The sequence below is a fragment of the Crotalus tigris genome, unplaced genomic scaffold (assembly GCF_016545835.1).
Source record: "Crotalus tigris isolate CLP2741 ecotype Arizona unplaced genomic scaffold, ASM1654583v1 scf7180000018550.1270297659:1495590, whole genome shotgun sequence".
In the NCBI taxonomy this organism is placed as follows: Eukaryota; Metazoa; Chordata; class Lepidosauria; order Squamata; family Viperidae; genus Crotalus; species Crotalus tigris.
In genome coordinates, this window is record NW_024097073.1 from 727,501 (window position 1) to 749,530 (window position 22,030).

The following is a 22,030-nucleotide window of genomic DNA, read 5'->3' on the forward strand; positions in this document are numbered from 1 at the left end:
CCCGCAGTCACATGATCGCCATTTGCAACCTCTTGCTGCCTTCCCTACTGACTTTGCTTATCAGAAGCAGGCAGTGAAGGTCCCTAATGGTGATCACAGGTCTGTGGGATGCTGCAGCACCATAATTGCGAGCTGACTGCTAAGTGCCTGAGTCACACTTCTGTGACTGCGGGGTTCTGAAGGCCACAATTACAAGGACCTCCTCATTCGGTACTGTCATAACTTTGGTCGCTGAATGAGTGGTTATCAAATGTATATTCTTTAACTGAGAACTGTAACTCAGAAGTTAACTTCTCAATACAGTTAGCACAAATTCTGCTTTGCATATTCAGGAGTTGGGCTTGCTGACAAAATAGGATTTATATGGCACTATGTAGAGGAGAGGAAATGTAAGGCGTTACTTCTCTTCCTATGTTTTATTTTTCTGTGATTACCATACAGTTTCCACATATTGGTGTTGGAAAATATTTTTATTTGCTGTTTTATTTTCTATTTTTTAACCATTCTTTAAGTGAAAAGTAGAATACAACTTTCTGATAGGTTTTATTTTGACAAAGAAATATGTGTGTAAATGTTTTACTGATACATATTTTTTTTTTGTAATATCAGTTCCTCCTTGATGAAGAACCCTTGTCTGCCTCCAATTTACAGGTAGGAAGACATACATAAATGTTTATTTTTCAGATTTGTATTACAATGAAAATTTGGATTCAAAATCTCCTTTCATCTGAAGTAATTTCATTCTTAGATTTCATTACAGTATGGCAGAATATGCAGAAACCAATAATACTTTTGTCTATTCAAGCAAAATCTTTTGCCAGATGATTCTCACTTTAGTGGTAATATAAAGTAGTTCCTCTGATTTGCTAAGGCGGCATTTTGTCCTAAAGTAATATCAGTAAGAAGAAAAGAAGGCAAAGCCTCAGATAAGATCTTCTTACCCATTTATAGCTTGTTGTGCTTCTTTTTTTTTCCAGCACCACTCAAACCTGAACCCTGCCATTGCTCAACCACTCTGCCCTTCAGGCTCAGAGAGAATCATGATAAACCGGAATGCCCTGGAAAGTTCCTATGCTGCAGACCAAAGTGATAGCCAGTCCCCTAAAGACAGCACATCTGCCATGCCATCATCCCGGAAGAGAACGAAGGTGGTTCTGCCATTTTACATATTCAAAGTTTGGAATTGGCAGGATTGGTAGTGGTGAGGAAGATAGAAGAGGTCTTTGTCCTCCACTGGGAGCTTTTCCACTGTGTGTTTCGTGATTGTAAGGGTGGAGCAACTCTGTTTGAATAAGCCTTAACATTAATGTGATAACTAATGCAACATGAAAGTATCCTTAATTATTTAAAGAAGTTAGAAGTTGTGGAAATGTTGCCAAGCCAATTATTAAAAGTGTGACTGTTTGAGCTGAAAGTCCTACAGTAGACTAGAATGCCAAATGCTTTTTAAAAAGCTTTCTTTCTTTTCAGAGGTGTGACATAAATACGGTGAGATTAGAATGACTTAATAGTTAAGTAAAGAGCATGAGAGGGTCAATTCTAGTTGTTCTGCTTATAACTTGGTTTTGTTACAGGGCAGAATTAAAGTTCGCAGGGCCAGCATTTCTGAGCCCAGTGACACAGAACATGACTACAGAACTCAACCTCTCTCAGAAGGTGAGATTGAAATCACTATGGACCTCTTATGTAAGACAGAATGTGCACCGAAACTTTTCAAATTTTGGACTGTTTGGGTTTATCTTCTCACAGATATAGTTCAGCAACATCAGGCAGAGATAGAGCACATGGACAACGTTCGGGATCGTTTTGGGGCAAATTGGCTCCAGTATAGACGATACCTGGAAGCAGATGGACCCACAAAGTCTACTGTCCACTCTAGCAGTCCCACAGGAAACTCTCTAGAAAGCTCAGGTGGGGTATCTGAACAGAACAAGAGCACCATGCAGGAGCAGAATCTTCCTGATGCTGTAGAAGGAAAAGACCCGGAACTGCTTGATTCTGAAACTGGAGTGGAAAGTCCCAAAGCAACAGCAGAAAAGGATAGATCAATAGCTAAAGAAGATAAAGATCAGGAAGAAATACTGGAAGGTAAATAATGCTGCTCCTGGGCCTCTATCCATTTCTGTGGGTAAGTGAGACTCTTCAGATGTTTACATTTCTACATAGGGATTTTCTCACCCCCATGTGTATCTGCATGCGACATACTTATATTAGTAACTTACATTAGTATGAATATATATATTCATATGAGTATGTGTTTGTATCATACACATGAGTATGTGAAAAATGTTTTAAAAAACATTTAATTTTTAAACCAATACAGATAAATATGTTACACATAATGACAATTGCAAACAAAACCATTCAATTTCATTTCAATTATTATCCCAAAGATTATGTAACTTAGAAACAAAACAGTGAATAGAATCTAGACTCTATGGAAATCATACTTCTGATCTTGCCTCTCTGCTACTACAAAGTCATCTCAAAAGCTGAGAGCTGATTTAATTGAACCAAATTTACCTGGTTTCCCCATAATATAAATCTTTAATTAATAAGGATGATTATTAATCCTTATGGATTATATCTAATGGATATGCCCAAAGCAAATTTAGTAATATTGTAAGACATCCAGAGTTACCCTGAGGTAAAATGGGTGGCCAATAAATTTAATAAGTAATAATAATGTTCCACAAAACTAATTATACTTTCCTCCTAAATAGAAGACAGCCATCTTTTTTTAATCAACTGATGAGGAGCCCAATATGTCAGAAAATTTTTTTTTCACTGAACTAAATGAGTTTTTAAACAATAAGAAACATTCTAACATTTCTTAACACACAAGCCATCGATTTGTATGATATTTCAGTTTTGTATTCCAGTTTATTTGTATATTATCCACATATAGCCAATGCCTTCGTTTTTGGATCTAAATTGTTCTTTTAGCCTTTGTAAAAAGTTTCTCTAATGCAGATGAAAATTATCTGGGTTCTAAAGTTTCAGAGTTTGCTAAAAATTCAGGATGAAACAAGGAGCACAGCAATCATTTTAACTGAATATATTCCCATTTTTAAAAAATTAATTATAAAACCCCGAGTTTATAGGACAGGTAAATGCAGTGAAACCAAATATGACTTCTAGACTGAGAAATATTTTGAAAGCAATGCATATATTACACCTCTTAAATATTTTTCCAAGCCTTAGTTAATGACTAATTTTCATAGAAAGAACAAATACCTAGCATCAGGTTTCCTGATTTCGAAGCATATAAATAGGTTTTTTTTCTTAACCAATAATAATTTGGAATGGGGATGAAACTAAATGTGTTGGTTCAACTTCCTCATTGTAAATATTATTACTTGATAACGTGGAAGTCTTGGAAGCTTCTTGATTCTAACTAGGAATCTACTGATGTTTCTAGCACATGGCAGCTTAATATATTTGGGTTCTATTGGGAAAGAAATTAAAATTTGATTTTAGTTATCAAAAGAACTGCCTGCTTCTAAATAATTCTTATTTTAAAATGAAAGGAAAAGTTTTGAAGTGGAAACCATGAACCAAAATGGAAATAATACTGTTACTTCTAAAAAATGTTAAAAGCCTATATTGATGTGTATACAAGGAAAAAGAGCAGCACAAAGGCAACAAATAGATATTGATTAAGTAAATAGCTGCTGAATTAGTTGCCTATAAGTAACATTATTTGATTCCTATATCAACCATTCTCTCTTACGTACACATCGCACAAAACCATACAGGTAACACATATTCTGTTGCTGGTGATGGATGAAGGGAAGAAATTGCTGCACTGGGAAGGAAAGGGGGAGTGGGAGCAAAATTGAATGGGGTAGATTAAGAGATACTGAATAGGGAAAGGAAGAGAAGAGGAGAGAGACTTAAGCACGGCAATTAAAATTCAGCGTTGAAGTTAAGCAGGCAAGCAGCAACTAAACTTCAGAGGCTTTCAGGCTTCTCAGCATCTTTGTCTGTAGTCATGCTGAATTGTAAAAACATAGACAGTAGGTACTTTCTCCAATTCTTGGTTTTTTATTCTATTAGGGAATCTGATACGGGGCAGCCCTCCATTTGAAAAATGTCCTTGTTTTTATTATGCACATCCTTCTGGAGAAATTAGTTCTGTGACCCTTTAGAGTAAAAATAATTCACTTGTAAGCCTGGGAATTTGTAGCTATTTACCAGAATAACTTACCGTATTTTCCGGCGTATAAGACGACTTTCTAAACCATGAAAATCTTCTCAAAAGTTGGAGGTCGTCTTATACGCCCAGTTGTCTTATACGCTGGAAAATACCCGCATGTGCATCGGAGGTCGGCTGGGCCGGGAGGGGAGAAGCGGCGCCTTCCGAGCAGGAGCTGGCACTCCGGCCGTGCCCCTTTTGCATGCGATGGGCTGCTCGGTGTAGAAAGGGGCTCCCACTGGCACTCAGGAGGCTGGAGGGGCGGGCAGGTCCCGGGGGGGTGGCTGGGAGAGAGCAAGAGGTGCTGGGATGAGGATGGGGGGCTCCAGGTTGGCGGGTGTGAGAGTGCAGCCGACGGCTCCGAGGCACACGGATCCTCCACGCAGCTTCCAAGACCCCGGATGTGCCGCCGCTTGGCTCTCCACCAGGTTCTCTGCCAGAGCCTACCCCCCCTTCCGGGCAATTGTGCAGAGCTGCTTGTGCGTCCTTGGCAGCGCCTCCGCCCTTCAATCTCTCTCTCCTTCCTTCCTTCCTTCCTTTCCCCTTCAATCTCCTTCCTTGTCCATCTCCTTCCTTTCCCCTTCAATCTTCCTTCCTTCCTTCCTTCCTTCCTTCCTTCCTTCCTTCCTTCCTTCCTTCCTTCCTTCCATCTCCATCTCCATCTCCATCTCCATCTCCATCCCTTGGTGGGTGTGAGAGGGCATCCGAGGCCCCAGATATGCCGCCGCTTGGCTCTCCACCAGGCTCTCCGCCAGAGCCTCCCCTCCCTCCCTGGGCAATTGTGCGGAGCTGCTTGTGCATCCTTGGCAGCGCCTCTCCCCTTCAATCCCCTTCCTTCTCCATCTCCATCCCTTGGCGGGTGTGAAGGGCGGCTAGCGGCTCCGAGGCACGTGGATCCTCCGCGTAGCTTCCGAGGCCCCGGATGTGCTGCCGCTTGGCTCTCCACCAAGCTCTCCGCCAGAGCCTCCCCCCCTCCCTGGGCAATTGTACGGAGCTGCTTGTGCGTCCTTGGCAGCACCTCCCCCCTTCAATCTCTCTCTCCTTCCTTCCTTCCTTCCTTTCCCCTTCAATCTCCTTCCTTTTTCCTTCAATCTTCCTTCCTTCCTTCCATCTCCATCCCTTCCCCTTCAATCTCTCTCTCCTTCCTTCCTTTCTTTCTTCCTTCCTTCTTCAATCTTCCTTCCTTCTCCATCTCCTTCCTTTCCCCTTCGATCTTCCTTCCTTCCTTCCTTCCTTCCTTCCTTCCTTCCTTCCTTCCTTCCTTCCTTCCTTCCTTCCTTCCTTCCATCTCCATCCCTTCCCCTTCAATCTCTCTCTCTCTCCTTCCTTCCTTCCTTTCCCCTTCAATCTCCTTCCTTCTCCATCTCCTTTCCTTCCCCTTCAATCTTCCTTCCTTCCTTCCCCTTCCCTCTCTCCCAACATGTTTGAGGAAGGAAGAGTAAGCTTCTCCAGCGAGCATTGCCACCGTATTTTCCGGCGTATAAGATGACTTTCTAAACCATAAAAATCTTCTCAAAAGTTGGGGGTTGTCTTATACGGCCAGTCGTCTTATACGCCGGAAAATACGGTATGTAGTCATTTCATGAAAAATTCAGAAACTATTTTGTAAAGTAAGAATAGCTAAAATTTAATATTGAGATCGCCAGAGGAAAATTTGACACAGAACACATTTTAGTGAAGTCTAGTATGTTTCAATCCCATTGAAATAAATAGTATTGAACGACCATCATGGCGCTAGTTTGTGACCAGGTGAGAGTTTCTGTTCTTTGCTCCTTTACAGAGTATAAATATGTTCCTCTCGATTTCTGGAATCTGCCACTGTTATTAATAGAATGTTCTTCAAGTGAGGTTTTATTGCTTCCCTCATCTGTGTTGGCAACATCTCCAGTGATGCCAAACAAACTAAAAATAATTTGCACAGCCAGAGAACATGGGATGTCAAATCCGGTGAGCTTATCAAAAAATCTACATTCAACAAATCACGCTATTGATGCATTTTGAAGGACAACCGCACCCCCACAAGCAATTAATACTTACTGAGAAATGCAAAACTTAATGCTAGTTAAACTTTGTGCTTTGATAGTGTCTACATGCCACTTTTGAAAAAGAGATCTCAAATTGTGCCTTTGCCCTTATTTGTGTCTGAGATATTTCTGACAGAATGAATGAAGCTGCATTTCTCCTTTGCTGTTTATAAAGAATTCTCTTGTTCAGTCATACTAAATGAGGATATTGAAACTATGTTAGAAATTAGTTTTGGGGAGTCTAAGTTTCTTCAGACATGCAATTTCCAGCTAGATTGTTGATACCCCAAACCCAGCATTATAGCACAAGCAAAATCGTATTGTGAATTTTTGCCACAAAAGTATCCCTGCTTACATCCTTTATCATTGTTAAATTTCAAAGCTGTCTCATTTTCCATGGTCTTTGGAACCCTGTGGTTTCTGTGGTAAGTCTTTAAAAATCTGGGATTTGAGGCGTTCTTATCTGCTAAAACTGAATAGGAAACAGAGGAAGCTAATAATTATATCTATCTTAGCAGTGGATCTTTGCCAGCCTGTGCTAGTAAGCCAGATAGAAGGTGATGGCAACCCAGAGCCTGATTGGATCTTTCTGCGAGTCACTGCCCAACATGTTATGGAAGTGGAGCTGAGAGCAGCCAAGATTTTACATAGGCTGGAACTACAAAGTCTTCAGAAAGCAGAGATATCGGAAATGCAATGGAGAAGAAAGGTGATTTCAGCTGTTTTCATGCACGATTTATAATAAGCAGACTATCATGCAGACTAGTCTGTCATTACTCAGTGGTTAACTGGATCTGTATATGCATTTTCAATTCTGGGGATACCTGCAGATCTGGTTTATGTGCTAAGCTAAGCTATGTTTGGTTTGATTTTGGCCTAGTATCTGTCCATGGTGGTTGGTAAACTGTGGCTTATGGCTTTTACTTTTTATGAATCAAGTTTTGTTGTTTAGTTAGTTGTGGCTACAAGTGATTTGAGAACCTAGACACTCTAGAACAGTCAGTGGTTCTCAGCTAATGATATGTATTTGCTGTCTTGTTTTATTTCTCACTCTTGCATTGTAACTTATATACTACAGGACCGAATCCAAATATATTTCTTTTTGAAGGAAAGCTATCTCCTTGAAGGAAAGCTTTGAAGGCTTAGTTCCCTCCCTTCCATTGATTGCATTAGAACTAGAAAATTAAAAGTTAAAACTAGGAAATTCACAGATAAATCTGGCAGTTTCTGCATATGTGGCTATAGAAATTTGGAATCTGTAGAGAAAGCCTTTATGTTTCGGCTCTGCCCACCTTCTTTTTAGTGTTGTTTCTTGCCACATCTTTGATCCCTGGCAATTTATCATCCATAAAATGAGTGTGTTTGAATTTGCAATAGGTTAGATCTGCTCTGTTGCTCGCATATTAATCGTGAGTATGATTAGAATGCATATGGTACAATTCTTCTACTCTGCTGGAGCAATCTGCCCAAGTACAGCTTAGTCTGCCCAGAACTAACATCATCCATAAGCAGCATTGTAGTAGGATCTCAATGAGGTCTCCATGATAATTTGTTTGGATGATACTTTTGTGTATAAGGTGGCTGCATTGTCTAAGTTTCTTAAAGTGCACATTCTTTGAGACATAATGAACTATGTTTAAATCACAGAAAGGCAATATGTAAGTACTACTTGGAAACTGTGGTACCACTGACTATACTAGAGAGTGTCTAGGTTCTCAAATAACTTAAAGCCACAATTAACTAATCAACAAATTTGATTCATACAAAGTAAAAACCATAAACCACAGTTTACCAACCACTATGGCCAGATACATACAACTTGCTGGGCCAAAATCATTTTGTGAAAAAAAAAATCATCTTGCAGAGGTAAAAGTTGCTACCCATTATTAAAACAGGCAGAAACAAAATGTATATTATAAATTCACAAATCTTTTAATTTATAACAGCCACAAGATATTGCCTGGCAGTCAGGCATATTAGGAAAAGTGAGTAGCTGTGACACTGATCCTTTTTACTGCTCCCTGAACTTTGTGTAGCTTATATCCAAACTGATGAAGTTTAAAAAACAACTACTGGAGTCTGTATTTTCTTCTGACTGGAAAGTTATTTCTTTTTTGGAACTAGGACCTGGAGCGTGAATTTCCTGTTCTTACCCTCTATTTCAACTATATCTGCAAGGAGCGTCAGAAACGTTGCTATATAGTATTGGATGATGATCCGGAGTTGCGTATGCAGGTGAATACAAAACCACTCTAGAATGGAAAGTTGTCCTCTTTGTTTGGAGGGAAGGGGCAGTTTGAATGTTAATGAATTTCAGAGAAGTGTAATTGCTTCAGTCCAGTAACTCTTCTGAGTGGGCAAATGGGAGGTCCACAACAGGAAACGAAGACAAAAGTGTTCTCTTAATAGTTAATTCCCCATCTTCCTACCTTGTGCATCCTGTGATGTCATGACTGATGAATGTTTCTTTTTGTGAATAGCTCTAATTCTTTTTTAAGCCATCAATGGCAATTATGGCCATTCACATTTTATTGAACCAATTCTGTAAACAAGGCATTTTTCTGTCCAGAATTTATTTTGCGATTAATGCAGTATTATACTTGTTTCCTTTACCCTCTATTCCAGTAGTATGTATTCTTTATTTCAGGACTCTTATAAAACGTTATCATATATGAAACATGATACTTATTTTCTCTCATTTATTCAAGTTCTTACTGCTCTTTCTAGGATTTACTCAGAGTGCTGGCACCAACCCTGGAGAAAAATAGGAAGAACAGAGATCTGGCAGAAGGTCCAAAGCTCCAGTGTCTAAAATGCAAACAAGAATTCCTTGGGTTCCAGATGCTTCAGCTACAAAGACGGGTCTCTACAAAAGAGAGCATAGCCTTGTCTGAGCAAGGTGTGGTGTAGGCTAATATCTTTTATCTTACAACATGATTCCTCTCTGTTCTGTTGGAATAACGGAGTGAGGGGTCAGTAACTGATGGCGACAGTCACTGACCATTTAAGCCTAGAGAGCTCTCTTAGAATTTTGATTATGTGTTGTGAACTATGAAACAAAATACTACATCACCCATATCCCTGCTTATCTTTGTCACTTTTCTGGGGAAATTGATTGTGTCATCAAGTCATTGTCAGCCCTTAGCAACCACATAGATTTTCTCCATGATGATCTGTCACATGGTATTTTGGATCTTCCAGTGGTACACCCATTGCCACCATAACAGTAGAGTCTGTCTACTTTGCTGCTGCTTGTCCTCTTCTTCTCTTTCCCTCCACTTTTCCTAGCATTAGAGCCTTTTCCAGAGAGCTAGGTCTTCTCATAAAATGTCTGAAGTGGGATAATTTAAGCTTGGTCATTTGTGTTTCAAGTGAAATCTCTGGGTTGATTTGTTCAGTGATTCATTTGCTTATTTTCTTGGTTGTCCATGGTATTCTCAACAGTCATCTTCTGAGATATTAGGAAATAATTAGTCTTCTGTATACAAAGGTCTGGGAAAATAGACATACTATAAACAAACAACAGAGTTGTTACTACAGACAATTATTTTCTAAGAAAGTATATGAGGCCATTTGACCCCAGATTAATTCTTGGAAATAAAATTAACTGGTGCTTTGCTTGCAGTATGCCATCTTTTCATTTATTTACAATCAAAGTTAATCTTTTAATATAAATTATCTTGTGAGACAGGAGGTCTCACAGATAATAAGAGATATGTACAAATCTTAATTTGGATCTGAAATTAGTTGCTGGGCTGATTTCTCTTTAACATTTGTTTGCTACTACATTTTTTAGATCCCCTACAGATCTGGAACTTTTGAGCTATTTCATATCTTATATTAGGCCAAATTTTAGCTTTTTAGTGCATTGTTTCTGTATCATGTTATGAATACGTCAACTCTTAGTGGAATTTCAACATCTGAGGTGTTGGATCAGGATTGGGGTGACCAAGCTCAGATCCCAGGTACATACCCAGCTACATTAATTCCACTGGATGACCCTGAGCCAGTCATTCTAAGTCAATTTACTTTGAAGGGAGGGAGGAAGGAAGGAAGGAAGGAAGGAAGGAAGGAAGGAAGGAAGGAAGGAAGGAAGGAAGGAAGGAAGGAAGGAAGGAATCCAAAATAAGTTACCTTAAGCTTCTAGAGAAAAAAGGGAATAAATGTAGCAAAATATAAAAATATATTTTTGTTTTGTTTTATGTTTATTAACCCTTCTGAGGTAAAATTGTATTATTTGATATACTCGTTTTCAGCAATATTTGAATGGATTCCTTTTAGAAGGAAAATACTCCGACATTCTATTCAATTACTGAGAAAAATGTTCTTTGTTCAGGATTATATGTAAAAAGCTAAAGTGAAAGCTCTATAAAGCACTTGAGATAATTAGCTTGAGATGAAAGAACAGAGTTCAGAATGTGCTGGGTAGCTGGTTCTTGAGGCTGGTTTGGGGAAATGAGGATTTGGGAAAGAACCTGGCATTTGACTTATTGGACTAAGTTGGTGATGCAAAAGAATGGCTTTCCTGTCTCTTCAGATATCGCTGCTTCCGGTGAGACCATTATCTGCCCTGGTTGCTCTAGTGATCATGTGGTAATCATACCATGCGAGAAGCATTTGAGTGGTCCAGTGTTTTCTCAGGATTGCTTCAATGAAAGCCAGCAAGAGGGGGAGTCTGGAAAATTTTACATTGGTGATGACAATCATTCCGAAACAGGAACCAGTTCCAGCACCCAGATTCAAGAATTTAGTAATGATCAGGGCAGCGCAGCCCATTCCAGTTCTCGCAGTTCTGAAGGAGCGGAAGGTTCCAGGAGGGATTTGAGCTCCAAGAGTCGATATTCCTCCCTCAGCCACACAGATACCAACGGAGGAAGCTTGATGGGAAGCTACCATTATGGTCCTTCCCGTGGTCACACCCCTTCCCAGCTGTCCCTGAGCTCAGAGCATGAGGAGCAATGGAACCTTAGTCCCCGTGAGTAGCTACTAACATCTAATATGGACCTTGGTGTGGTATAAGTCTGTGGAGCCATGGGAGAGCAATGGCCATGGGAAATTATAAAGATATAAGCAAGATCCTCTTCAGTGTTTCTCAACCCTGTCAATTTTAAGGCATGTGGACTTCAACTCCTAGAATTCCACAGCCAGCAATGCTGCCTGTGGAATTCTGGGAGTTGAAGTCCACATGCCTTAAAATTGTCAAGGTTGAGAAACACTGCTAGATCCAGTTTAATCCACATGTTAAATTACTTCCCTCCAAGCAATCTTAGTATTTTATTCCTGTGTGAATACATGGTTATTTTGCATCAGCAGTAAGACAAGAGCACCATCTGCTGGCAGTTAAGGCACTATGCCTATTATTTTAAAAGCCTTTAATGATTTTAAGTTGTTACTGTACTTATAAGCACCCAATAGATTTGCTCAGCATACGGTATAAAGCATTGCTAAAGTTTTAATCATAACTGTATATACATTGATAGTGATAAACAAAGGGATAAAACAGCAAAAAAGAAAATTAGGTATGCCTGCAGCCCCTTAAAATTCTGAAACACCAACATTTTCTGGCCTATTTCCTTTCACCTATGGACATGCGTGTGGTTTTGTTTAAACATCTATTGTCTGACTGCCTGCCTGCATCATTCTCAGATTGCTGCAAACGAAAATGAAGGTTGGAGTTTTATTTTTATTTTTGCAGTCTGTTGGAGTTTTCATACTTTTAAAAAAGAGTTTACGTTTTTAAAAAAAAGTGAATGAGAACTGCGTGTTTGAATTTGAAACCAAATTCATCTGCCTCGTGTGTGGAAAATGACGTTTTGTTTTCCGAGCATTCTGCGTTAGAGAAGCAGAATTGGTTGTTTTGTCATGTGGCTGAAAGCAGCTGCCATTTTCCAAGTGACCACAATTCAGTGTGGCTGCTTGGAAAATTCCACTTCTGGAGTTGCATAAAAGCCCTGTGTCAGCTTAAATGATACTATTGATCACTCAGCCCGTTGAATCCAATTTATTAATTCTTAACATTTTCCTTTCTTAGCTACCAACAGTATGTTTGGCATGCGAGACTTATTCTCTGTGGACCATAGGCTAAAACTTTATTTAGATATGGAAGTCTTTGAGAAGGCAGAAGAGTTCAAATGTTTTCTCAAGGTAGGAAAAGCAATTCTCCATAAAGCTGCTATTGGGAGTATACCTGGAATTACTGTGGTAATAATTATTTTAGCATGCTCCTTCTAGGTAGCAGTTGTGAAAAATGGACGGCCCGGAGAGTTCCTGGCCCTCTTGGTGGCTTCAGATGTCCGACTTCATGTGTTGGAGATAACTGGAGAGATAAGGTGAATAATGCTGTTTTAGGGCTATATCTGCATGCTTAGAAGTTTGTTTTGAAGGTGGTTGACAGTTCTGTAGCTACCAGTCTTAAAACTAATCAGTCTGTCTGTATCACTGTTATAAGGAATCGGACACTGTAATTGTGGGGAAGAGAACTTTTCCATCTCTTGGTTTCCGAGATCTTTCAGCAGGAGATGCTAGCAGCTGAACTGGGATTTTTATTCATAGAAAACGGTTGCCATATCCCTGAGCTCTCTCTCCTCTCCCTTTTACTTTCTATTCCATTCTTAAGAACAACTAGAGCAGTCTTCAAGATAAAATTCCAATGCAGTAAACCCAACATCTTAAGGTTTAAATATAGCAAAAAGCCTGTCCCAAAAAAATGGCGTTGAAGATTTAATGTTAAGTTTGCCAGATGAGCCATCCTGAGGAGGAAACTGCATAAAGAAAATTATGAGTTTATGAAAATTATGAGTTTCGTCACCACTTAACATACCTTGGAAGGGAGAACAAGGAGCTCAGTTATATAATGATTTGTTGCAGAAGTATATGTTCTCCTCCCAAGCTGATAAAAATGCAGTGAGTCTTTTTCACTGGTATCATCTGTCGAAAAAAGTATCCCCTATTTTTTTCTTGGTAGAGTGGACATGTATGGACGTGTATATATGGTGACATGTTGTTTGGTTCATCTGCCAGGGGTCAACCATCAGATTGGCTGAAGAAGGGAGACTGTCACTTCCTGTCTGACCTCTCTTGCTTAGAGGTGGGATTATGTCATCAAAGCTTGCATGTGGAGTTTGGGAATCCCTCTGTCTCCTATACACTGCTGCTTCGCAACCAGAGCCGCTGCAGAAGATTTCTCCAATGTTTGACATGTAAGAAATGATATTGGGCTATGCTCACGCTCTAAGCTTTTTGTCTGGTTGCTATCAGACAAAAATATCAGTCTGAAGATAGCTTGTATGAACGGTTGTTTAACAACTGTTCAAAGTCACAATGGCCTCGGAAAGGGTGCTTTACTACACTTAAACAACCCATTGCCAAGCATGTGTGATCATGTGATTGTCATCCGCAAGCTTCCCCAGAAATCAGTGGGGAAGCAAGCAGGGAAGCTTGCAAGCTGTGCTGTCTGCTGAAAGGACTCCCTCTCATCTCTGGGTGCTGGCTGAGAGAGCTTCCTACCAAGGAAAGTTGAACTACACCAGGTGCAGAAACAGAGCTCAGATCTTGAAGATCCCAGTTGTGTTCTTGCAGCCTGCCAGAGCAGTTCCCTTCTGTGTATGGAGGAGAAGAATCAAGCTCCTTTTGTGGAGTGGAGAAATGGAGTTCAGATCCTGAAGATCTAGCCTCTGTTCCTTCAATCCGCTGAAGCACTCCTCTTTTGCACATGAAGGCGAGCTGAACTTGGCAGTCAGTTCTTTCCCTCCAACTGCTTAATGACTCAGGAGATCATTTAACGACTGCAACCGGGAGTGCCAGGACTGCAGTAGTTGAGCAAACCAGTCATGTGGGGTGTTTCATTTAACGAATGCTTTTCTCAGTGATCGTGAATCCAGTCCCAGCCTCTATTGCTAAGCGCTAGCATCAGTAGACATCTACAGACTGTTAAAATTCAGAGGCAACAACATTTTTGCTGGAAGGTTCACCTTAGGTTAACAAGGCTTCTTTCAATGTCTTCATGCAGACCTCATAGAAGAATTGCCAACAAAAAGCAGGAGAAAAGTCCCAGACATCACTGTGGTAGAAATGAACTCACAGCACCTATTATGGTAAGAAGCTTGTTGCTTTTATAATTTGTAAGTAGGTAAGCTTAGAATTGATGTGGCATGCCTGGGAGATGTAGTGGGAGGTTCAATCAATACAAGAGGCAAATCAAGGCAAGGAATGGTAAGTGAAGGTGACTACATATTAGATGTATTAATAATGATTTGTGCCTGTGCCGTAGGCCATTAATTGATAAGGATCTTGCAAGAGAAGCTGCGAGTGGTTCAACCAGACCATTCTTCTACTTACTGACATACCTCATCCAAGGTATGAAGACTGCAGTGTGTGTGTCTATCTGTGTGTCTGTGTTCCTTCCATTGTTTTTTCAACTGTAACAAGAATACAGCACTACTTTGTACACTGAACTTTTATAAGTGGCCCAAGCAACTCTGTTTTCCAGGAGCTTCTGCATTTCCGGTGACTTTGCTGAGTACTCATCGTAATATGTACCTGGTGGAAGAAGATCATCAGTGGCAACAAATCCGGCCTTCCTCAAGCTCAGGCAGTGATGATGAGAAACAGCCCAAGGACTGCATTCTGCTGAAAGCAAATGAGCCAATCAGCAGCCTCAGTGGTGTAGTACTTTACCGTTTCTCTCCTTGTGATGTAAAACTGCAACTTTACGATGAGGTAAAAAAAAAAAAGATGTGTGAGGTTTTCTTCTAGGATATTAAAAAAATGGGTACCATTTTAGGTGTGGATACCATTAAAAAGGGCTGTCAAGATAACGTGAACATTGTTGCATGGTTAATTTGTCTCTAATTCTACATATCTTTTACTGTGCTCAAGACAAATTATGCCTCTGGTCTTGGGGAAATTTAGCTCCGTTTGAGTTAGGAGTGGAACTTGTATCTAGAAATGTATCTTTCCTCCCAACTGAGACCTGTTAACTGCAATCGGTATGGAAGCTGTTCCTAGTAAATTGAACACCACTTTTCCTTTTGCAGGTCTTAAAGGTGGAAAGCACTTGGCATTTGCGCACAGAATGTCCTGACTTGCTGGCTGAATTGGTAGAATGGCTACGTGTGCCCTGGGAAGAGATGTTCTCAATTGCTCTCCGTAAGACAGTACTAGAAGTGCTGGAGTGAACTGAAGGACTCTCAGCTATGATTTTACTGTTCCTCTTGGATCAAAAGGATAGTTCTTGGATCACCTTCCAGTGTTTGTTGTCCATAACAATTTTAAATTTTGCTGCCATTGGAAGTTTTAACAATATTTGGAAACTGCAGTTGGGTAATTGGCATTATTCTCTTTCTTCATATCAAAGATCCTTGGATGTATACAAAATGTCTTCAGTGGATTGTGCATGAGTCTTATCTTGTGAGCTAAGAGGTGAGTCAGGCCAGTCTGGCAGAATATCTTCTATTGTACTGAAGGAGATTCTAGAATTACTTCAAGACTAATCTTGCACTTGTCACTTTTGGTTGGTTAGCGGCCACTGGAGATTATGGTGGAAGTTCCACAAAGGAACTGGATTGTTCGGGATTGTGCATAGAACTGGATTGTGATGGATCAGAAACATGAGCCTGGGAATTCTCACTGCAGATCTGACTATTTTGGCTTCATTATGCAGAACTGGTCTAGAATTTAGACTGCAATCCATGTCCCTGTGCTGGAAGAATTGTTTCCTGGGTTGTCTTGGTTATTGGAATGGGAATCTGAGATTTTTTGCATATTTTTGTCTCTGGGAATGCAAAGATATTTGTTCACTCAGGGGAAAATCACCGGAAGCCATTGCCTTCCCTGGACAGAACAAAGATAATTTTTAAATGTAAATTTTTATGTGGTGTTAAATAAAAGTTCTTTTTATGAACTGTTTGTGTTGTCCTGAGATGATTTGGATGAACATTTTGGAGCTAATAGCCAGGGCTTTTTTTCTCATAGAACACCCAGAACGGAGTTCCGGCACCTTTTTTGGATGGAACCTTGCAGGGTAGGCAAGGCGGGTTGTATGATGTGTGTGAGTTCCGGCACCTTTTTTTTTTTTTATAGAAAAAAAGCACTGCTAATAGCCATATCTGAATTTTGAGAAATTCTGATGCCATAAAAATAGCCAGCAAGTAGAAAACTGGGGGAGAAGGACAAGAGTAAAGACATTAGTTGTCAGACAAATGTAATTAAACTTAACATGTTCCAGTTAGTGGCAGGTAGGATTTTTCAGTAATTATCTTAAATAAAAGGGCCACAAAGGTGAGCTGATTTCCAAGATTTTAAAAGACTTAACAACTCTTATTTTTCCATGAACTTTGTGAAGTTGGAAGATCTTAGCTGGGAGTACCTGACAAAGGTTATATTATCTAGTGTTTGATAATTTTATAAAATTGATTGTTTATATAGAGAGAGCACTATTACAACAGGTAGTCCTCGTTTAGCAACCAAAACTAAGACTGGAAACTTTGTTATTAAGTGAACTGGTCATTAAGGGAAACCATGATTGCATAGAAGGGCCTAATGCTGGGAAAGATTGAGGGCAATAGAAGAAGGGGACGACAGAGAATGAGATAGCTGGATGGAGTCACTGAAGCAGTACATGTGAACTTAAATGGACTCCAGAAGATGGTAGAGGACAGGAAGACCTGGAGGAACGTTGTCCATGGGGTCGCGATGGGTCGGACACGACTTTGCAATTAACAACAACAACAACAATAATTGCATATGATTTTATTTCTGCTTTCTTTTGCTTTACAGTCCTGTGAAAATCTGGTGACATAGTTCCTTTTTTCATCACCACTGTAACTGCTAACCATTATTAAATGAGGAATTGTTAACTGAAGGCTGCCTGCATTTAGCTGAAAAAACCTGGGCTACCGGCAGTGCCCATCACTCATGTGGCCTGGTTCCGAATAGTCCACGGCCTGGTAGTGGGCTGTGGCCCAGAGGTTGGGGACCCCAGCTCTAGAATGCTAAAACAGGCAAGAAGATGCTGCTCTGGGACAGATTACAGGACTTTCATGGAAGAGATTACATAATAACGAGAGACTTCTCATTGGTTAGAAAAATCAGATCATCTAAAACTGCACGGTTTCAAACATTACTTAGTGGCCCTTTTCACTGCTTCAATTTCCGGAAGATTGAAGTAGAGACAATAAGATCAACTCTTCTAGATCTGATCCTCTCCAGTAGGGAAGGCCTAGTTTGGGAACCTTGAAAGGACATGACCACATCAACTTGGGTTTGAAGAGACTACAGAAAAGAACATAAGAACCTGGAAGTACAATCTCATAATGTGAACTAAATATATATATATATGGTAGTTTAAGCACAGTGGATGCATAGGGGGCTTCTCAGCTGAGCTAAGAGTTTGTGTTAGATATGTTTAATGCCTTATTTTAAAAAATAATAAAGGTGGCATATAAATAAAAATAAACGAGAGGGACGTATAAGAGAAATGAAAGACAGCTGAAATCACCAAGTAAATATGCCATTTTGTTGTAAATGTTTGTAGAAAGAAAGCTTAAAGCACAAAAAGAAATTTAGTTCAAAAGTAATTTAAAACTGCATTATATTATTAGCCAGAGAAGGAAAAAGAGGACTGGACCCTTGGTGAAGATGATAGGATGGTATTAGGTGACAGGGAGATGCTCTTCAGTTCAAGTTTATTTCTATCTTCTATGATTAACTGGATGTAAACAGAACAAGAGATATAAAGAACAACAATAAAAAAAACAGCCAACAAAATTAGGGAGCACCGGTTACTACAGTACGAGCGAGTTTAAGTCTTCAGGGCCACACCAATTATACCTGAGTGTTTTGAAGAAGGTTACAGCTGAGATCCTGGAGCCCTTTTCTGTGATTTTTTTTAAATTGTGGGGGATGGGAATAATGTTAAAGGAAAGGAAAGGAATGGAATGGAATGGAATAGAATAGAATAGAATAAAATAGAATAGAATAGAATCTGGAAGGGACCTTGTTGTTGTTGTTAAATGCAAAGTTGTGTCCGACCCATCGCGACCCCATGGACAACGTTCCTCCAGGTCTTCCTGTCCTCTGGAATAGAATAGAATAGAATAGAATAGAATAGAATAGAATAGAATAGAATAGAATAGAATAGAATAGAATAGAATCTGGAAGGGACCTCCATGGAAGGGACCTTGGAGGTCTTCTAATCCAGCCCCCTGCTCAAGCAGGAGAACCTATATGATCTCAGACAAGTGACTCTCTGGCCTCTTTTTAAAAACCTCCAGTGATGGAGCGCCCATGATTTCTGGAAAAAAGCTGCCCTCACTCTTAGGAAGTTTCTTCTTAATTCCAGGTTGCTTCTCTCTTTGATCAGTTTCCAACCATTATTTCTTGTCCTGCCCTCTGGTGCTCTGGAGAATAATTTGACTCCCTCTTCTTTGTGGCAGCCCCTCAAATACTGGAATACTGCCATCATGTCTCCCCTATTTCTTTTTTGTTTAGACTAGCCCAGGGGTAGGCAACCTCGGCTCTTTTATGACTCATGGACTTCAACTCCCAGAATTCCCGAGTCAGCATGGCTGACTCGGGAATTCTGGGAGTTGAAGTCCATGAGTCATAAAAGAGCCAAGGTTGCCTACCCCTGGACTAGCCAAACCCAAGTCCTGCAGCCGTTCTTCATATGTTTTAGTCTCCAGGCCTTTGATCATCTTAGTTGCTCTTTGAATTTTTTCCAAACTCTCAACATCTTTAGAGAAAGAATAGAAAAAGGCAAATGTTTGAACCTTAAAGGAAAAACAGAGCCTAGTTCTAAGAACATTGGGCCAGAAAGCAAGAGACCATGAATTCTAATCTGGCCTTAGGCAGAATGCCAGCTGGATGATTTGGGGCCAGTCGTTCTCATAGCCCAGTGGTGGCGAACCTATGGCACGGGTGCCAAAAGCGGCACTCAGAGCCTTCTCTATGGGCACACGCGCTGTCACCCCAGTCCTAGGCCTTCAACTGGGTTTTATAAGACCTTTTCGCTTTAGGCCTCCGCCACTGTGTACAAAAAAAAAGGTTCAATCAATCAGTCAATTTCAACTTCTCGCGGGGAAAAAAAAAGATCCTGCAAAATTGGAATTGATTGATTGAACTTTTTAATCCCACCCAGTCTGCCGTTAACCACGGCAGCCATGCCCACCCAATCGGCCACATCCCCCAATTGGCCACACCCAGCCAATGGGCCAGACCCACCCGACAATGCATAAGTGGGTTTTGGGTTGCAGTTTGGGCACTCGGTCTCTAAAAGGTTCGCCATCACTGTCATAGCCATAGGAAAGAGGTAAGGGAAAATCACTTTAAAATTCTTAACAAGGTAGCAGCAGGGACAAGTCCAGGCAGTACTCAGGAACTGACTCAAAGTCACCAAAACAAAGCAAAAAAGCAAATTATAGACCAATCAACTTGAAATTGATACCAGGCAATACTTTGAAACAGATTATTCAGCAATTGGCTTATGAGGGTTTTTGGAGAAGAAAAATTATTGCTGGGCGGGAGCCAGCATGGGGTTTTCAGATCATACCCGGCATCAAATCCACTTAATCTCTTTTTCATTTTTCGTTAGACTTACGTTAGACTTTAGTTCATCGTGGGAATGTGCTAGATATAATGACTTTGGAAAAAAGTCTGACAAAGTCTCTTGTGAGATTCCAGTATAGAAGTTGAAAAAATGTGGGTGAGCTGGACTATAAGGCCTACTAGGCTGCATCAACAGAAGTATAGTCGGGATCAGAAGAAATGATTCATCCTGGGCGCTGATTGAATCATACCTAGAATACTGTACTCAATTCTAGCCAATGCATTTTAGGAAAGAGGTTCAAAAAAATAGCATCTCTAGTGGAGAGGGACCAAATAAAGCCTGAAAAGAAATATTTATGAGGAATAGTTGGAGGCATAAGTACATTTAGCCTAGAAAAGAGAGCAGGAAGACATGATGGTTGTCTTCAGGTATCGAAGGACTGTCATGTAGAAAGAAGGTAAACTTGTTCCCCAAAGACAAAAAACAATGAAATCACAAATAAGCAGATTTTGATCAAGAGATCAGAAAGAATTTCCTAATTATAAGAGCAACATAAGTCTTTGACTTATAATCAGTCGCTTAGTGACCATTCACAGTTACGACAGACCTCCCCAAGGCTACTAAAGTTCTGACGCCATCCCACATGACACAATTTCTTTTTTTAACCAGAAACTGGCGTTCAGTTCCAGTTTCTGGCAAAGAATGCCTATTAGATACAATAGGTTTGCTTAATTACCTTAATTCATTTAATGACTGTGGTGTTCACTTAATGACCATAGTGTTTGCTTTGTAAAAAGACTGTAGTTGTGTGATGTCCCACTTAACATCTGGCACAACTTACAACCGTAATTGCAGGCTGAATTATGGTAGTCAAGGACTACCTGTATTCAACAATGCAGTACAGATTGTTTCCAGAGAGCGGATTTTCCTTTGGTGCAGGTGGATGTCTATATCTTGGGCATGCTGCAACAATACATCTCAAAGGGATCTCTAAATCTCAAGGGATTTGGCCAGGCCAGTAGTGGCGAACCTATGGCATGCGTGCCAGAGGCAGCACTCAGAGCCCTCTCTGTGGGCACATGCCCCATGCCCCAGAGATGGCAACCGTCCCTCTTCAACCGGCCGCCCACTAACTCGCCAAGGTCCCACGTGGTCGGATGCATCCCAGCATGGCTGGTTTGCCTCCCCCCCGTCCCATCCCTCCTGGCCTCACATGCTCTCCTTTTCCTGAGCACGACCCATTGCATCGCCTCCTCAGCTGTCAGCCGGCCGTCCAGCTCAGAGGCGGCTTCTCTGAAAGGCTGGCGGTGGACTGCGGAGCCCCAGAGTGCGCCAGTCAAGGGGCCCTCATGCACTCGCTGGCCTCTGTGTGTGCAGGGGCCGATGGTGTCAGGCAGCAGCCGCCCCGGCCCCTGCCTTGCCTTGCCCTATAACAATGGCACCCCCACCCTGCCTCGCCTTGCCTCACCTTACTGCGCAGGACAAGCTTCCTGCCCACCGCCCCACCTGCCAGAGACCCGCTGGATCTCCCCCAACCCTGCCCGGCCCCCACAGGCATCCTTCTCACGAGCAACATTGAGGTGACCACGCCCACTTTGGCCACACCCAACCAGTCTGCCATGACCACAGCCATGCCCACCAATTGGGCCACGCCCACCTGGCACCTGGCGATAAATAAGTGGGTTTGGGGTTGCAGTTTGGGCACTCGGTCTCTAAAAGGTTCGCCATCACTGGGCCAGGCGATCCCCAAACTGCTTTTTATTTTTTATGATTCTATGACCGTTAAACTGTTGAGACTGTTGCTTGCAAGGATTTTTTTTTTCTTTTAAAAAGCATTGCATTGATAAATTTGTGTTATTCAGACTTGGGATTATATTGAATGATGCAACCACCTCCCTACATTTCATCCCTTCCTTTGGTTCCTCTTTTTCTCCTCATGTTAAATCCCTTCCACCGATGTTCAGAGTGAGATGAAAATAAACACTATCCCCCTCCCCCGATATCTGCTTAGAAAGAGTCCTGGCAAAAGAGTGAACTGTTCCTTCACAAGTGACCTGAGCTTTGACATCACGGTATGTTAGATGACCAGTTAGCATTCTAGAGAAACAAAGCCTGCCTTGATCTGCAGCCCTGGCTCACAAAAAGCTGAAGTAAGACTACAAGAGTTGTGGGGTTTTTTTAGATTCTATAAGGATATTGCATAGGCCTCCCCCACAACAGCCGGTCTTTTGCAATCTACTAGACTTGTGGGAAATACCCAAT

The 22,030-nt window shown here is 41.0% G+C and overlaps 1 protein-coding gene across 7 annotated transcripts in view; it reads left to right on the plus strand.

Moving 5' to 3' along the window:
- Positions 1-16,123, plus strand: part of LOC120312976 (serine/threonine kinase 11 interacting protein) — a 37,666-nt gene extending 21,543 nt beyond the window's left edge. For 5 of the 7 annotated variants that reach the window (XM_039354387.1, XM_039354390.1, XM_039354392.1 and 2 more), the window contains 15 exons: positions 610-651; positions 978-1,148; positions 1,575-1,656; positions 1,750-2,088; positions 6,738-6,931; positions 8,347-8,457; positions 8,950-9,121; positions 10,760-11,197; positions 12,254-12,366; positions 12,454-12,551; positions 13,243-13,421; positions 14,231-14,315; positions 14,492-14,577; positions 14,711-14,940; positions 15,258-16,123. In XM_039354387.1, coding sequence (XP_039210321.1) covers positions 610-651; positions 978-1,148; positions 1,575-1,656; positions 1,750-2,088; positions 6,738-6,931; positions 8,347-8,457; positions 8,950-9,121; positions 10,760-11,197; positions 12,254-12,366; positions 12,454-12,551; positions 13,243-13,421; positions 14,231-14,315; positions 14,492-14,577; positions 14,711-14,940; positions 15,258-15,398 — 2,481 coding nt within the window. In that variant the 3' untranslated portion in view covers positions 15,399-16,123. Of the gene's footprint in view, positions 1-609; positions 652-977; positions 1,149-1,574; positions 1,657-1,749; positions 2,089-6,737; positions 6,932-8,346; positions 8,458-8,949; positions 9,122-10,759; positions 11,198-12,253; positions 12,367-12,453; positions 12,552-13,242; positions 13,422-14,230; positions 14,316-14,491; positions 14,941-15,257 lie in introns of those variants that run through there. The other 2 variants (XM_039354388.1, XM_039354391.1) reach the window with 2 other exon arrangements.
- The last annotated feature ends 5,907 nt before the right edge of the window (positions 16,124-22,030 follow it).